The sequence below is a fragment of the Rana temporaria genome, chromosome 12, assembly GCF_905171775.1.
Source record: "Rana temporaria chromosome 12, aRanTem1.1, whole genome shotgun sequence".
Lineage (NCBI taxonomy): Eukaryota > Metazoa > Chordata > Amphibia > Anura > Ranidae > Rana > Rana temporaria.
The window spans coordinates 28,887,909-28,906,440 of record NC_053500.1 but is presented as its reverse complement, the minus strand read 5'-3'; the positions used below and the strand labels follow the sequence as shown (position 1 = coordinate 28,906,440).

The 18,532-nt window shown below is 45.2% G+C and overlaps 1 protein-coding gene across 1 annotated transcript in view; it reads right to left on the bottom strand.

Annotated features, from left to right (window-relative positions):
* Positions 1-18,532, bottom strand: part of ITGB3 (integrin subunit beta 3) — a 115,666-nt gene that overhangs the window by 29,760 nt on the left and 67,374 nt on the right. Inside the window, exon 10 of the mRNA XM_040331210.1 lies at positions 10,257-10,686. Coding sequence (XP_040187144.1) covers positions 10,257-10,686 — 430 coding nt within the window. The remainder of the gene's footprint in view (positions 1-10,256; positions 10,687-18,532) is intronic.

Genomic DNA, 18,532 nt, shown 5'->3' with positions numbered 1-18,532 from the left:
ATATATGGAAAGGGAAAGCGGCCGACACCCCATGCTGAACTAGAGTATGGATTGGAAAAGATCATTACTCTGCAAAAAAACATTAAATACTTCATATATTTTGACATGCTTTTTTATATAACTAAATTCTAAAAGTACCTTCACAAGTAAAAATACATGGATAGTTTATGTTCTAGATCGAGCGAGTTAAATATTTAGCTATCTATGGGCTGCACCAATCTTCAGAGCCTGTCAGCGCACAGATATTGATCTTCCCCCGATCAAACAGTCATGTGATCATGTGGGGGCTCCATATATAAAGGAGTAATACTGTAGTAGTAGGTTCAGGGAGGAGTTTACAGCCCACTTCCGGGTATGGGCGTTCCTACTTGATTGACAGGCTTCCGACAGGCTTCCGACGGTCGCATCCATCGCGTCACGATTTTCCGAAAGTAGCCGAACGTCAGTGCGCAGGCGCCGTATAGAGCCGCGCCGGCGTTCGGCTTCTTTCTGCTACTCGTGACGCGATGTATGCGACCGTCGGAAGCCTGTCAATCAAACAGGAACGTCCAGTCCCGAAGACCATACCCAGAAGCGGCGGAGAAGATCGCTCTCTAAAACGGTAAGTACTGCTTCGATTTTAAAAAAACTACCCGATTCCCCTTGACAAAATGAACATCAATCTAATGTTTAATAAAAATTTTCGGGTGAACTCCCGCTTTAAGTACTTTCAGCGGCTGATTTAATAACTTGAGTACACAGCTTCTTTATCATTTTACCCATGCCTGTTTTCCAGTTCAAACTGGTGCCATGACCTTTGCCCCAGGTTTCTTGTTTCAGGATAATGCCTGCTACACGCAATGAGATTATCGGACGAATGATCTTTTGTTTTATTGTTTTTTTTGTTTTGCATGCTACTCTCGTTTCAAAAATGAAGAGGTTACTAAAGTTACAAAAGTTCTCGTTCTTGTTTGGATGAAAACTGTACTGATTAAATGAAAATCGTACGATCTGGCATTGTACAAGGAACTTTTTCGTGTTTGTCCCATTGGATAATAATCGGATGAACTGTCACGATCGGCACTCGAAAGCGAACCATCATATTATTGTACGATCAATTCGAAAGCGGTATTTTTCATATAATTTTCTGATCGTGCCTTAAAGTGGTTGTAAACCCTTTTTTTTACTTTTACCTATAGGTAAGCCTAGAATAAGGCTTACCTATAGGCAGTGGAAATATCTCCTAAACGTGCGCTGTTTAGGAGATATTTTACTTGTAGTGTGCCGATAATCTCAACGGTGCATGCGCTGGGGAGAAATGAACCTCCGTGCCGTTCCTTCCCTAGCGTGTGCCGTTAGTGGCGGTTCCCGTGCGCCGGAGCCGCGATACCCGGAAGTATCCTCCGGGAGAGATGTCTGGGGCCGGAGAGGGAGACAAGAACGGCTTTGGGGGCTTCGATCTAAGGTAAGTAATTCATAATGAGCTAGTATGCTAGTCATACTAGCTCATTATGCCTTTGCCTTGCAGGTTTTTATTTTATTTTACTTCCTCTTTAAAGTGTTACTAACCCATGACCCGGCATTCACTATATCTGATCTTCCACAGTACACAGAACATGGACATGCGATAGTTTTAGTAAATATAAATTGCTAAATACCTTTTCTCATCAGCAGTATATAGCAGTCTTGTGACTGCTACAAATACTGCAGCTGCTCACTTTTAAAATATGGACACTTACCTGTCCAGTGCGCCCGCGATGTCGGCAGCTGAGGCCAAGCAATCGCTCGTCCCTCAGCTGCACCCTCCGCCATCCTCGGGGAGGGAATCGGGAAGTGAAGCGTTGCGGCTTCACTGCACGGTTCCCTACTGCGCATGCGAGAGTAGCGCGGCGCCCCGTCACTGGTCCCCGCTCTCTCCTGGGAACAGTGTGTTTCCCAGAAGACAGCGAGGGGTGTGACTGGCGCAGGAGTGTATTCCCGGAAGTGGGTGCAAATACCTGTCTTAGACCGGTATCTGCACCCCCCTCCCCCCTGAAAAGTGCCAAATGTGACACCGGAGGGTTCCCGAAAAGCGGAAGTTCCATTTTTGGGTGGAACTCCGCTTTAAGATGGCAAGCACTCCCCTGCTCCTCTCTTCCCCCATCCCCCACCACCACTTTCAGACCCCCCCATCGTTAACAGACTGACTGGTGGAGACGGCACTGTCCACTGTTAATTCTTCCCTGTAAAGACTAAAAACTAAAAAGGAAAGCGGCATTGAGAGCGCAGAAGCAATCCGCATTGAAAACTGTGAACTGCAAGTGCTAGGTTAGGAATTTTAACTAATAGTTTATTGGGGAATGTTTCTTTTTTTGTACTTAATGTGTTAAGCTAAGAAATGCTGAGAATTTAATACTACTTTAATGTAATCTGCAGACATAAATAGCCATAATTGTCACCTCCTGATGTCGTAACTTTACCAGATATTGAAACCACGAGTTGGGGATTAGCCGTGGCTGGGCAGCTAATCTGTTATCTAATGCGTTGTTGACGATAACAGATTGCGTGTTCTAAAACAGGAAGGTGAGCAGCAATTTAATAGACACAAAATCCCAGCCCAGGAGGCAGTAATTAATGGTCACACCAAGGATTAGGAGATGGTAAACTGTAATGGTTACAACTTTGCCAGTGAATCAGTAAGCATTGCATAATGACGTGTGACACACCACTTCACTGGTCTTACACAGGAGGTTTTATACATTTACCAATGTCTAATAAACAGCTCATCGTAGTGAGAAGTCCACATTTCACAACATTTGTCTACTGCACCTCATGTATTACAACTTCCTATGTACTATACTTTTATCTAAACACATAGGGCTAGATTCAGAGAGAGTTACGCCGGCGTATCAGTAGATACGCCCTCGTAACTCTGAATCTACGCCGTCGTAAATTTAAGCGTATTCTGGAAACCAGACACGCTTAAATTAGGCTAAGATACGAGGGGCGTAAGTCTCCTACGCCGTCGTATCTTAGGGTGCATATTTACGCTGGCCGCTAGGTGGCGCTTCTGTTTATTTCGGCGTAGAATATGCAAATGAGCTAGATACGCCGATTCAGAAACGTACGTCCGCCCGGCGCATTTTTTTACGTCGTTTACTTTCAGGCTTTTTCCGGCGGAAAGTTACCCCTGCTATATGAGGCGTATCCAATGTTAAGTATGGACGTCGGGACAGCGTCGAATTTTGCGTCGTTTACATCGTTTGCGTAAGTCGTAGGGCTTTGCGTAAATTACGTTCACGTCGAAAGCATTGACTATTTGCGACGTGATTAGGAGCATGCGCACTGGGATACGTTCACAGACGGCGCATGTGCCGTTCGTTAGAGACGTCATTTACGTGGGGTCATGTTTTATTTACATAAAACACGCCCACCTCTTCAGAATTTGAATTTGGCGCGCTTACGCCGCCGTAACTTAGGGCGCAGGTTCTTTGTGAATTCAGCCCCAGCCTCACTAAGTTTATGGTGGCGTAGCGTATCTGAGATACGCTACGCCCGCACAAACTTAAGGCGGGCTATCTGAATCTAGCCCATAATCTGTAGGCCGCTCCATTCACCATTTCCTTTGCAGGCACGTGACGGTGTATGTAACAAGCACATCTTACAAAGCATCCCCATATACATCTTATGGGTCTTGTCAGCTTTTGGGTTTTGACACTTTTAAGGCCCATACACACGATCGGACATTCCGACAACAATTGTCCGACGGACACGTTTTGTCGCATAATCCAACTGTCTGTATGCTTCATCAAACAATTGTTGTCGGAATTGTTGTCGGAACAAATGTTGGATTGTCATGCTCTCAGATTGTCCGACAACAAATGTGTTCCGTCGGATTATCTGATCGTGTGTACACAAATCCGTCAGACTAAAATCCAAAGTACAAACACGTAAGCTCCGAACCATTGCTAACCATAAGACAACATTCGCAGAAGTTGCCCAAAGGGTGGCGCTAAAGAGCAGAAGATTGTAGCTCAGGACCTTCTCTAACTCTAAACTGATAACCTGTAAAAATTTTAAGGCCTATAGGAGATTTTTAGGTATTGAAGTTTGTCACCATTCCACAACATGTTAGGTATCTATTTACTCAGCGTAACATCATCTTTTATATTTTACCATTAATATAATTAATACTTTATATAATTATATATTTATATATAATTATAATATAATTTGGTTATATATAGTGTTTTTTTTTGCATTAAAATGTATTTTTTCCCCCAAAAATGTTGCCTGAAAAAACGCTGCGCAAATACCATGTGACATGAAACATTGCAGCATGATGGCAGTTGAAGATCAAATAGAGACCAAGATAGCAGCTTCCTTGGCTGAAAACAATATGGAAGGATTAGTTCCACTTTAAGCTCGGAGAACCCCATATGTGATATCGGTTTATCTTTAAAGTGGATTGAATGGTGCTCACAAGTCATTACATGAGCACCCCTCGGTCCAGGAGAAAGAAGTTACCATCACCACCACTGAAGGAGAAGAGGGCCCTCTGGCCAATCAAGTGATTGGCCAGTGGGCCTTTAGAAAGAAGATAAGTATAGGCAGGAATGAAAGCCAGAGTTCAGCTTCAAAAAAATTGTAATTTCCTATTACTTTCTGCTGTACCATTGACTACCTATCACCAGAACAGGAAGCAGTGGCGGTGCGTCCATAAAGGGCGCAGGAGCGCCGCCCCCTGACTCTATCTATCGTCACCGCTGCCGCCCCCTATTCATGTGTTTGGCCCCTTGTTGGGCGCTGGGCATCTGAATTACAGCGGCAGGGGTGCTTTTGGAAGCACCTGATTAGAGCCATGGGCTCTATTAGGCTTCCAAAATGGTAAACAGCGGGCGCAATGCTGTGAGTTCACTGTTTACTTAGTGTTGTGTTAGGGAAGCGAATAAATCGCTTTTTCTAACACTGACCCGCCTCTCAGCCCTGATTGGCTGAAGTGACAGGCGCTGTGACTGAACGCCCATTGGGCGTCCAATCATAGCAGAGGACGAGAGAAGACATTGAGGACTCGAAGCATGGAGGACAGCACCGTGACCCGAGACAGGTAAGTGCCAGATGGGGATGTACACTGAGGCAGCATTTGATGGGGCACAGTAGTGGCAATTGATGGGCACACTGGCAGCAATTGATGGGGCACAGTAGCGGCAATTGACAGGGCACAGTAGCGGCAATTAATGGGGCACAGTGGCAGCAATTGATGGGGCACAGTAGCGGCAATTGATGGGGCACAGTGGCAGCAATTGATGGGGCACAGTAGCGGCAATTGATGGGGCACAGTGGCAGCAATTGATGGGCACATTGGCAGCAATTGATAGGGCACAGTAGCGGCAATTGATGGGGCACAGTGGCAGCAATTGATGGGCACATTGGCAGCAATTGATAGGGCACAGTAGCGGCAATTAATGGGGCACAGTGGCAGCAAATGATGGGCACATTGGCAGCAATTGATGGGGCACAGTAGCGGCAATTGATGAGGCACAGTGGCGGCAATTGATGGGGCACAGTGGCGGCAATTGATGGGGCACAGTGGCGGCAATTGATGAGGCACAGTGGCGGCAAATGATAAGCACACTGGCAGCAATTGATGGGCACACTGGCAGCAGTTGATGGGTACAGTAGCTGCGTTTGATGGTACAGTGGCAGCAATTGATGGGTACAATAGCTGCATTTGATGGCACAGTGGCGGCAATTTATAGTTACAGTGGCTGCGTTTGATGGCACCGTGATGTGCTTGATGGGCACAGTGGCTGCGCTTGATGGGCACAGTGGCTGCGCTTGAGCACCATCCGCCACTGACAGGAAGCCAGAGAAAATCTCTCCAACTGGAGCATAGCCAGGGATTAAACGCAACAGCAGTTCTAAGCCTTCATTTCTCTATCCAAAAATAGAAAAAATATTTGGCTGGGGTTCTACTTTAGGACTTTGCTCTCTCAGTAAACTCTCAGATTTCCTATTCACTTTTGAATGATGTAGGCCTTGCTAAATCCCAGGGAAGTTTGCAAACAATTTTTTTTAGTTGGTAAATATGAGGATTCCATGAAATGTTTGGCAGTAACCCATATTAATCATATTAGTTACAGACAATGCTGTGCGGTTTATAGAGGATGTTACGCGATTGTTTTTCAGACAGAACATTTGGTGATGTCACAGACACTCCCACATTTACTACCGTCTGACTGAATTCCTCTGCAGCATGCCTGTGTGTAACCTTCACCAGAGACAAGGGTGTCGAATCCACCCTATAGTTCTTTTAATCATGTACAGTACCTGGTTCTAAGAGCATGGAAATCCGAGTCTCATGGAAGAATCCACATTCCGTAATTTCCTTTACAAAGAATCTAGCTTGGTGGCGAAAGACCCTGCTTTGGGAATTTCAACTTCTAGCATATTGTTTTCCACCTTACCAAAATGGTAAGTTCACATTATTTACAGCTTTAGGGCCAGATTCACAAAGCATTCACGTCGGCGTATCTCCAGATACGCCGCCGTAATTTCAAATGTGCACCGTCGCATCTTTGCGCAAATTCACAAAGCGAGATACGTCCAAAAACATGGCTTCAGCCGTCCGACGTAACTTGCCTACGCCGGTGTATCACGGGCGCATAGTTACGCTGGACGAATTCGGCGTTCCCATTATAAATATGCAAATTATCTAGATACGCCGATTCACGAACGTACTTGCACCCGGCGTATTAATATATGCTGTTTACGTAAGGCGTACGACCGGCGTAACTTTACCCCTCATAAAGCAGGTGCAAGTCATGTTAAGGTATGGACGTCGGAACGACCGTCGAAATTTACGTTGTTTACGTAAGTCGTACGTGAATAGGGCTGTGCGTAAGTTACGTTTACGATGTAGGCAGTGTTCGACGTATCTTAGGCATTCTAGCCGACGTGATTTTGAGCATGCGCACTGGGATACGTCCACGGACGGTTCGGCCCCTCATTTACATGGGGTCACGGCTCATTGTAATACAACACGCCTTGACAATTTGAATTAGGCAGGCTTACACCGGCCCATTTACGCTACGCCGCTGTAACTTAGGGCGCAAGTTCTTTCTGAATATGGTACTTGCCTCTCTAAGTTACGGCGGCGTAGCGTATATGAGATGTGCTACGCACGCCGAAAGTTACGCCAATCTTTCTGAATCTGGCCCTTAAAGTTTATCTAAACCCCAACCATTTTTTTCATTCTTTTAAGGACTAAAAGTGAAGGAAATTTCAAAATGTTTACTTGTCATCAGAACAGGAGTAGAGGGGAGACCTACCAATGGGGCCACCTGTTCGAGTGACATCTTTCTTATAGGAGGTGTCCTCTCACTTCCTGGTGTACCTACAGGTAGCAGTTTCAACCATTCGCTACTCTATCCAACAAGTGAAAAAAGTTTTTATGCTTTGGATATACACTTTATTGTCAAAAGTATTGGGACACCTGCCTTTACACGCACATGAACTGTAATGGTGTCTTAGTCCGTAAGGTTCAATATTGAGGCTCACCCATTGCAGCTATAACAGCTTCAACTCTTCTGGGAAGACTATCCACAAGGTTTAGGAGTGTGTCTATGGTAATGTTTGACCATTCTTCCAGAAGAACTTTTGTAAAGTGAGGTACTGATGTGGGTGACACTCTAATTGATCTGAAAGGTGTTCTCTTGGATCGAGGTCAGGACTCTGTGCAAGTTCCTCCACCCCAAACTCGCTCATCCATGTCTTTATGGACATTGCTTTGTGCACTGGTGCGCAGTCATTTTGGAACAGGAAGGGGCCATCCCCAAACTGTTCCCACACAGTTGGGAGCATGAAATTGTCCAAAATGTCTTGGTATGCTGACGCCTTAGGGCCGCGTACACATGGTCGAACATGTCCGCTGAAACTGGTCTGCGGACCAGTTTCTGCGGACATGTCCGACCGTGTGTACGGCCTAGCGGACAGGTTTTCAGCGGACAAAAGCTTCTTGGCAAGCTAAGAAACTTGTCCGCTGGAAACATGTCCGATGGTTAGTACACCTAATCGGACATGTCCGCTGGTTATGACGTGTAACCAGCGTCCCGAAATCCCGCGCATGCGTCGAATTGATTCGACGCATGCGTGAAAGCATTGCACTTCCGTGTTTGAGAACGTCGGTGTCTTCTACGTCACCGCGTTCTCTGTCCGCGGGGATTATGGTCTGATGGTGTGTACACACATCAGACCAAAAGCTCCCAGGAGATATGTCCGATAAAAACGGTCCGCGGACCGTTTTCATCAGACATGTCTCCTCGTGTGTACGGGGCCTGAAGAGTTCCTTCACTGGAACTAAGGGGCCAAGCCCAACCCCTGAAAAACAACCCTATACCATAACCCCCCCTCCACCAAATGATTTGGACCAGTGCACAAAGCAAAGTCAATAAAGACATGGATGAGGGAGTTTAGGGGTGGAGGAACTTGACTGGCCTACACAGAGTCCTGACCTCAATCTGATAGCACATCTTTGACCTGAATTAGAGCAGAGACTTCAAGACAGGCCTTCTTGTCCAACATCAGTACCTGACCTCACAAAAGTTCTTCTGGAAGAAGGATCAAACATTCCCATAGACACTCCTAAACCTTGTGGACAGGCCTCCCAGAAGAGTTACAGCTGTTATAGCTGTAAATGGTGGGACAAATTAATATTGAACCCTACAGACTAAGGCTGGGATGCCATTAAAGTTCATGTGTGTGTAAAATAAGGCGTCCCAAAATGTTGGTAATATAGTGCAGGGCTCAAAATTTCAAGTCCTGAGCCACTAGCCAGGCCTCAAGGGTTACTCGCCACTAGTTACATAGATGGGAGGTTGAAAAAAGTGCATCAAGTCCAACCTATGTGTGTGATTATATGTCAGTATTACATTGTATATCCCTGTATGTTGTGGTCGTTCATGTGCTTATCTAATAGTTTCTTGAAACCATCAATGCCCCCCACTGAGACCACCGCCTGTAGAAGGGAATTCCACATCCTTGCCGCTCTTACAGTAAAGAACCCTCTACGTAGTGTAGTAGTGTGGTACCCCAGGGGTGTGGTGACCCAGGGTTTTCAACTGGACTGGTTGAGGGGCTCCAGGGAGTTTGCAGTTTACAGAGGAAACTGGCATTCCAGTTTCCTCAATTGTTAATAAAATCCCCAGTCCTGAGTTCAGGCTTTAGAGGTGATCAGCACACTGATTGTGCAGGTGTGTGTGGGCCTGATAGGAGACTCAGGACCAGCATTCTGGGCTCCACCCTCCCGAGGAGTCCAGGCTTGGAAGGGAGAACCCAGAGAGTGCAGGTGTGCACGGAAGTAGCTGGAGAGCTGGAGAGTGCAGGCTGCACTGTGAAACCCCAGAGATCTGAGTCTAAGGTTTCTGACAGGAGTCAGGAGAGCTCCATGCTGGAGCCTGAGCAGTTGTGCTACTGCTGACAAGAGCCAGGTGGCTCGGTATTTTCTTTTGCACGTGTAAGCCAGGAGGCTGAATGTACCGTTCTGTGCGGACAGTGAAAACCCCCTGCGTGGGAAACCTAAAGTGGGCCAACAAGCCCTTAAACATAGTTCCGGACTGGCGTGAATCGCTTAAAATCGCATATCCCACTTGAGCTAAGCAACCCCCAATATTACAGTAGTTTAAGGTTAAACCTCGTTTTAAAACTGCTCGTTTGTGAGTTTGTGAGTATTTTTCAACTTTTAAAATAAATAGTTTGTTATACGGAGTCACGCTATGTGCGCCTCTCTTTTCTATCTTAACTGAAACGATTGGAGTTGGTGGCTATCGTGGATCTGGGGTAACCTGTCCGGGATTCCTGAGGAGTTAAAGGCCGTGGCTGGGCTATAGCCAATCGCTTGTATTGCTTGCCCTCTGGTAAGCGGCTTTTATATTCCGGTGGAGGGTTCACTCAAACTGTCTACATGTCACTTGGTGGTGTTGACCGTAGGATTTTTCTGCAGAGAATTAACCCATTGGTTCCTATGCCTAACATCTAAGGGATATAGTTATTTCCTTATGGACTGCTACAAGTGATTTATGTACCTTCATATGGACTTTTATTATAGTAGACTCTCAGTGTTTACAAGTATCATTGTTTGAGTATTGTGGCGTGGCTTTTTGTTTCTATATTGCTATTTGTGTATCACACGCCAGCTGCTGCCTCTAGTGTATCAAGTAGTAGACTTATTAGCGCAGTTTTTTGTTTTTTCAAATACACAATTGTATAGTTTGGGCCGTATTCGTTGAGTTTTGTCTTACCTGAGCATATCTCGCCCTTGTACCGCATACAGGAGATGTCATCGCATTCACAGAATTTCCCCCACACTTTGCCAAAGTCACCGGTGTGACAAATGCACTGGCCGCACACACACTCTCCTCTCCCGGAACAGAGGACACCTTTGTCCTTTTGGCTGCAGCGGTCTTGTTTTGAGGGGTCATAATCCTCCTCGGAGCACTCACAATGTGGTCCTAACCAGCCAGGGTGACAGTCACAGATTCCACAGCTGAGGGTCCCATTTCCTTTATTACACGAGTCGCTGTCTGGCTCATCATACTTCTGACAGTCACATTCACACTGGAAGTTTACGGTCACAGTCAGGGAATCTTTAAATCCCACAGGTTTGATGGAGAATGTCTTCACCTTCTCTGCAGGGCAACCTCGAACTTTTGCTTCAATGGAAAAACTCACCTGCGAGAATAAAAGAGATTGGTAAGTGAGCACACTGACATTTTTGCAATACAGTGGAACCTTGGATTACGAGCATAATCCGTTCCAGGAGAATGCTTGTAATCCAAAGCACTCGCCTATCAAAGCCAGTTTCCCCATAGAAGTCAATAAAAACAAAGATAATTTGTTCCGCATTGACTTCTATGACATGCAATACTGCATGTGGCCAGAGGTGGGGGGCGCCAGAGAGCCTCAAAATATTCAGGGACAGCTCGGCTGTATTTGATTGACAGGCTTCCAACAGGCTTCCGACGGTCGCATCTATCGCGTCACGATTTTCTGAAAGAGCCCGAATGTCGGTGCGCAGGCGCCGTATAGAGCCGCACTGACGTTCGGCTTCTTTCAACTACTCGTGACGCGATGTATGCGACCGTCGGAAGCCTGTCAATCAAATAGGAACGCCCAGTCCCGAAGACCATACCCGGAAGCGGCGGAGAAGATCGCTCTCTTAAACGGTAAGTACTGCATCGATTTAAAAAAACGACCTGATTCCCCTTGACAAAATGATCATCAATCTAAGGTTAAATTTTTTTTTTTCGGGTGAACTCCCGCTTTAACTATCTTCTTCAGCACTTGAGTTTAATGAGATGTAAAATTGCACTTTTTTAAAGGATATAAAGCCCACTACACCGCTCCTACAGCACCCATGCCCATTAAAATCAATGGGCAGTGCCGCCGAACCGCCGGCTTTCAGTTTTGAACCTTTTTCGGCCTCTAGTGGGGGTTAAAAGCACCCCGCTAGAGGCTGAATAGCGCCGCTAAGACGTCAGTAAAGCGCTGCTAAAAATAAAGCGCCCCTGCCCATTGAAATCAATGGCCAGTGCCGCCAAACTGCCAGCAAAGCGCCGATGCAGCAGGCGCTTTGCCGGCAGTTTTAACCTTTTTTCGGCTGCTAGCGGGGGTTAAAAGCGTACCGCCAGTTGCCAAATAGCGCCACTAAAATGACAGTAAATTGCCGCTAAAAATTGCGTCGCTTTACCGCCAACGCCCACGCCGCCCCAGGGTGAAAGGGGCCTAAGGCATAAATAATTAGCTACATCTACCAAGAGGCCTCTTTTTCAACTGGAGGTCCTGGGAATATCTCTGAATGCACTGTCTGGGACATGGGACCTGAGTGAAGCAGATTTTCACTCATCCACCATACACACAAATGCTTCTCACAACATGACAAACCTGTTGAAAGAGGGCACAATCCAGCCCATCTTGAAAAAACCTAACCTGGATCCCAAGGACCCAACTCACCGCCGTCCCATAACAGGCCTAAATGTTCTCTCCAAGATAATGGAGAAAGTAGTGGTACAACAGCTGCAACAGCATCTAGATACCCACAATCTACTGGATCCATTACAATCAGGCTTCCGTCCCGGACACGGGACAGAAACGGCCTTACTCAAAATATGGGACGATGCCCTCGAGGCCGCAGACAAAGGAGAATCTTGTCTCCTGGTTCTGCTGGACCTAAGCGCAGCCTTTGACACGGTAGACCACAAACTGTTACTGATGCGACTAGCCAAGGTAGCAGAAGTCGCAGAAGGTGATTTACCATGGTTTTCTTCCTTTCTTGAAAACCGATCACAAACAGTTAAATTGGGTTCTTTCACGTCGGAAAAGCACACAGTGTCATGTGGAGTCCCCCAAGGATCCCCCCTGTCACCGGTGCTTTTCAACATCTATCTTCGCCTTCTCTTTGATATTATCAGTAGCCAAGAACTACTCTATCACTCTTATGCAGACGATAGGCAACTGTATTTTCGCATCTGCAACAAAAAGGATCATCATCCCAGTTTAGAGAAATGTCTCTCTTTGATAGAAAACTGGATGAAAAAGAGTTATCTTAAACTCAACAGTTCAAAAACAGAACTCCTTATGTTTCACGCCAGCCGAAAGAGTCAACTGGCAACAACCTGGACACCCCCGCCCATTCTGGGCCAAATCATCACCCCTAGCTCCAAAGTCAAAAGTCTCGGGGTCATCTTCGACACCTTCATGACAATGGACGCACAAATAGGGTCAGTAGTCAGCGGAGCGCACCATCTATTGCGCCTACTACGCAGACTTATTCCATTTATCCCCAAAGAAGACGTAGCAGTCGTGGTGGGAACAATCGTGAATTCCAGACTGGACTATGCTAACGCCCTGTACCTCGGACTCCCAAAGTACCAAATCTCCCGTCTGCAAGTCGTTCAGAATACGGCCGCCAGACTGGTGACTGGGAAAAAAAAATGGGAATAAATCTCACCTTCACTGAGAACCCTTCACTGGCTGCCAGTAAAAGACAGAATTGCATTTAAAGCACTCTGCCTGACACATAAGTGCATCCATGGGAAGGCTCCGCAATATCTTTGCGACAAGATAGAACCTCACAATTCGAATCGCGTTCTGCGATCCACCGACCAAAATCTGGTCAGGGTACCAAAAACCAAATACAAGTCCAAAGGAGAAAGAAGGTTTGCTTTTCAGGGTCCTAGACTATGGAACGCTTTACCAACCAGCATTCGGTTGGAGGAAAACCACCTGACTTTCAGAAGACAGATCAAAACTCTGCTCTTTTGATGTCATGAGACACGAACAACTAGCGCCCAGAAGCGATTCAGTTCGCATGCGCCGCGCTTTATAAGTTTTTCATTCATTCATTCATTCATTGTATAAGCATAAACTACAGCATAAAAATTAAACATCACAATGACAATCCTACCTAACTCTCTTACATCCCCATACTTGCCAAGAATCCTTGTCTTTGGCAAGTCATGTGCATATAAGTTGCCAATATTTCTTTTATCCCTAGAAGACAGTTTTCTGTTTTAGGAGATCGGTTTGTGGTTTTGAACACCATTAAGTAAACTGTATTGTTGCCGTCTGTTTATAGTATCTTGGCTTTGTCAGTATAAACTGGAGTATTTAGCTGCAGTAAGTGATTTATAAGCCAGTTCAAAGTGTAACAAATCCGGCCAGCTGAAACTGACCAGTAAATACAGATATATTGTCAGCCAATTTTTTTTTTTGCAAATCTACAATTTTCCTATAAAAGTGGAGCTTCACTTCGCTTGGAGCTTCCATGTTTGTCTGTTATTGTAATGGCGGGCCTTAAGATCCAAGTCCACCTTACATATTCTAGCCCCCAGTGCAGCCTGAAAAAAAAACAGCTCCAGCTAGAATACTTACCTACTCTCTGTGTCTGTCCCCCCACAGACTCAGGGCCATTTGAGGGAATTTGGGGGTCCCAAGCAAAATGGGGGCCCCTAAGCACCCCCCCCCCGCACGCAAAGCCTCTGTGATGGGGGCGTGTTTTATGTAAATACATCGTGACCCGACGTAAACAACATTTTTTTTAATTGCGCATGCGCCGTCCGTGGGGGTATCCCAGTGCGCATGCTCGAAATTAACCCGGAAAAAGCCAATGCTTCCGACGGTGACGTCATTCTACGCAAATCCCTATTCGCGAACGACTTACGCAAACAACGTAAAAATTTCAAATTTCTACGCGGGAACGATGGTCATACTTAACATTGAAAAAAGCCGATCGCCGTAAAAATCTAATTAGCATACTCAACACGGAATTCGACAGAAACGCCACCTAGCGGCTGCCGATAAGTTGCATCTTAGATCCGACGGCGTACTAAGACGTACGCATGACGGATCGACCCGAGATGCCGTCGTATCTTGTTTTGTGGATACAAAACAAAGATACGACGCAGGAAATTTTAAATTACGCCGGCGTATCAATAGATACGCCGGCGTAATTCTTTTGTGGATCTGCCCCTAGATGTTTGCAAACAACTTCTACAAATTAGTGTTGTTGCTCTATCCACCAGTCAGATATTCGCTTTTATCATCTGACCTGCTCTAGCAATCAGCATTTTGAATACACATGTTTTCCCTCTGTTGCTATGCTTTACCCATCCCTTTACTCTGCTCAGGGTAAATGTCTCATAAGTGATCAGCTCTGGAAATAGAACGGTCTGAATGATTTAGCCACAAACAGACCATTTGATTCTTGTTAGTGCCTCAGATAAATCAGATCTGACACCATGTGCTTGTTTTGAAACAAAGATGTGGCAGGCCTGTCATTAGCAGGATGTAGATAACAAGAAACATGTGTACATGCGTGTAAGCTGCACTCATGTGGAAACAGCTACAGAAATACATAAAGAGAGTTAAAATACACATGTAACCGCAAACAATTGTGTGCAAATAGAGCAGAATTTGGGAAAGGGGCATGGGTGCTTAAAGGAAAACTCTTCCTTCTTGATAATTTATATATAAAAAGTTAACACAAATCTATTTGCAGAGGAGATTTTCCTCCACTTTCTGTTCTGTAGCCACAACAGGAATTTAGAGAAATTTGAGGGAATCCCTGGTTGTCACCAGAATTAGTCTCCCTATTGGAAGACTTCCCCCTCTGTTCCTGGTGACAACCCAAAATCTGGCATTTTCTTTCACTGTCACTTTTGGTGATAATGGTAAACAGAACAAATAGAGAGGGTGATTCTCTCCAATGGAAGCACAGAAGGCATTCTATGCAATAACCTAAAAAGCCTTCTTTGTGCAGCAGCCCCCCTAATACTTACCTGAGCCCATCTCGATATAGCGAAGTTGCAGAAATGTCTCAGCTGCCCGGGACTGCGGCTCAGCTGCCCCCATAGTAAGCCGCTTGCTGTGGGGGTACTCGGCAGGAGGGAGGGGTCAGAAGAGCCGAAGAGGGACCAGAGAAGAGGAGGATCCGGGCTGCTCTATGCAAAATCACTACAGAGCAGGCAAGTATAACATGTTTGTTATTTTTTATAAAAAAACAAGACTTTAGTATCACTTTAAATATAATTCTCTCCGATTAATTTGTTCCCAAATGTCTTCATAGAGCTTGAGCTCAAACTGCAGGCATCCCTAGTAACGTTCTGCACCAAAGCCAGATGCAAACATTACACTCTAACTGCACTATTTTCATTGGATTTGGCAACAGCTATGTACAGTAGTATAAGGGGGTATCATTTTTTTTTTCCCCGTTTTGGAACTATACAACAATATCATTTTTTTTTTCCGTTTTGGAACTATACAACAATATATAGTCATTGATAAAATAAAGTTGTATAGAGAATGTACTGTACAATATTGCAACCATGTAGGTAGAAATAAACAATAGATAATGGATTCAGTTTCAAAGTATATTTTGCTTAAACCTGATCATTTAAAGTGGAGTAAACCCTCCTATCACTTTCAGCCAAGGAAGCTGCCACCTTGGGCTCTGTTTAATCTTCAACTGCCATGATGTTGCACATGTGATCAGCTATGACATCAGCCATTGGATGGTTTGACAGTTTGGGTTAAAGCGCAACCAATATGACAGTTACATTCCCAGACACTGTTTTTTGAAACTGTTAACTCAATTGGTTTACTTGCAGTCAAATGCAGCCTCACCAGCGCCCATCAAATGCAGCCTCACCAGCGCCCATCAAATGCAGCCTCACCAGCGCCCATCAAATGCAGCCTCACCAGCGCCCATCAAATGCAGCCTCACCAGGGCCCATCAAATGCAGCCTCACCAGGGCCCATCAAATGCAGCCTCACCAGCGCCCATCAAATGCAGCCTCACCAGCGCCCATCAAATGCAGCCTCACCAGCGCCCATCAAATGCAGCCTCACCAGCGCCCATCAAATGCAGCCTCACCAGGGCCCATCAAATGCAGCCTCACCAGGGCCCATCAAATGCAGCCTCACCAGGGCCCATCAAATGCAGCCTCACCAGGGCCCATCAAATGCAGCCTCACCAGCGCCCATCAAATGCAGCCTCACAAGGCCCCGCCCCCCAGCGTTCCGCATCATTGGATGTGATTGACAGCAGTGTGAGCCAATGGCTTGCAATCAACCAATGAATGAGCCAAGAAGCCTGCGCGGGACTTTCGAGGGGTCAGGTAAGTAAACGGGGGGGGGGGCTGCTAATCCACAGATGTTTTTTTCACCTTAATGCATAGAAGGCATTAAGGTGAAAAAACTTTTACCTTTAGAACCCCTTTAGCTTAGCCCATGCCAGTATTTGCAAATAAAAAGAAAGTAGGGATCATCAGTTGCTAAATTCCACTTTGTATATGGATGGTCTTTAAGGGGGGAATGTTTTTTCTTTTTTTCTCAGACAAACTAGATTTTCAGTTCAATTATACATTAACGGGAGAGAATTAAAAAAAAACGGCTTTAAGGAAAAATACCATAACACATATGGACTGAATTTGTGTAAGTGGAAAACACGTGTTCAGTGCATATTTTTTTATTTACTTGTATCCTAAGCAAGCAGAATTATGGAGAAGAATTCTAGATGATTTAATAAGGGTGGTATGTGGCTAAACGTAAGTAAGGTAGGAACAGCACAAAATACTGCAGAGCTCTGTGAAGGAAAAAACAAAGAAGAGCGATAAAAAAAAAAAAAAATAGGAAAAACTATAAAACGTAGGCTAAAAACCAGGCTTGTGTTTCAGCCAGCTCATATTTTTTACCAATAAAAAAGTAAAACAAAAATGATAAGGTAAACATGCATGTAAAAACTTGTGGCAAGTGCTAGTGAAGCAACTGGCAGGATGTGAGAACATGTATAGTACACTACTGTGCCTAAAGCAACTACTAAGCAATATCGACATGTCTGTCCCTGATTTTCACCAGAAGAAAGGTCATTAGTTCTCCAGGTAACTGTAGTTTAGCAGCATCCATATACGTCGGTTAATTTGACTATAACTATAATGCCGCGTACACACGACCGTTTTTCATGACGAGAAAAATGCAATTTTTTAAATTGGTCATTAAAAACGACCGTGTGTGGGCTCCAGAGCATTTTTCTCGACGAGAAAAATGGCCATTACAAATTTAGAACCTGCTCTATTTCTTTTCTCGTCGTTTTTCTCGTCGTCGTTTTTCTCGTCATGAAAAACGGTCGTGTGTAGGCTTTAACGACGGGGAAAAAAACGTGCATGCTCAGAAGCAAGTTATGAGAAGGGAAATTTGCATAATCAGCCCAAAGGGTGGCGCCATTCGAATGGAACTTCCCCTTTATAGTGCCGTTGTACGTGTTGGACGTCACCGCGCTTTGCGCGAGCATTTTTTTTTCACGATCGTGTGTATGCAAGGCAGGCTTGACAAGAATCACGTCGAGAAAAACGTTGTTTTTTCCATGACATGAAAAACGGTCGTGTGTACGCGGCACAAGACTAATTTACTTACACAGATTTTTAATAACATGGCTATGTTTGGTACCATGTTTTCTAAATACCCCGCTCATATTTGTTATAAGGGGAGAATAAAAAAAAAAACAATTTTTCACGGCTTATATTAATCTTTTTTTCTTTTTCACAAGAAAAACTTTTTTTCTTTTTTAATTGTGCTTTTATTTTACATGTTGCATTTCACATTAATAGCCATAGTATGCCAATTGCTTCTGTCAAAATACCCCTCTCTCTGTGCAAGGTGCATTGATAGTTCAGGCAGTCAGTAACAGACTGTTTGTAAACAAAGCCATGTGATCACATGCCATGATATCACAGTGATCACATTATCAGATCACTGTATCCAGCTGGGCCATTGTTAGATACAGCTCTGACAAAGAACTCAGCTTTTGCAGGCATGGCCGGTGCTACCACTAGGCAAACTAGGAAGCCACCTAGGGCGCCCTGCTGCCTAGGGCAACTAAGTCTCCATCAGCAGGCAGCCACTGCTCCATTCGCACAGTGTGGAAGGCGGTGGAGGTCTGTGCCTGTGTCCCGACTGGAATGGAAGCAAGCAAACATTCATTGATGGGCCCTGGTGAGGCTGCATTTGATGGGCCCTGGTG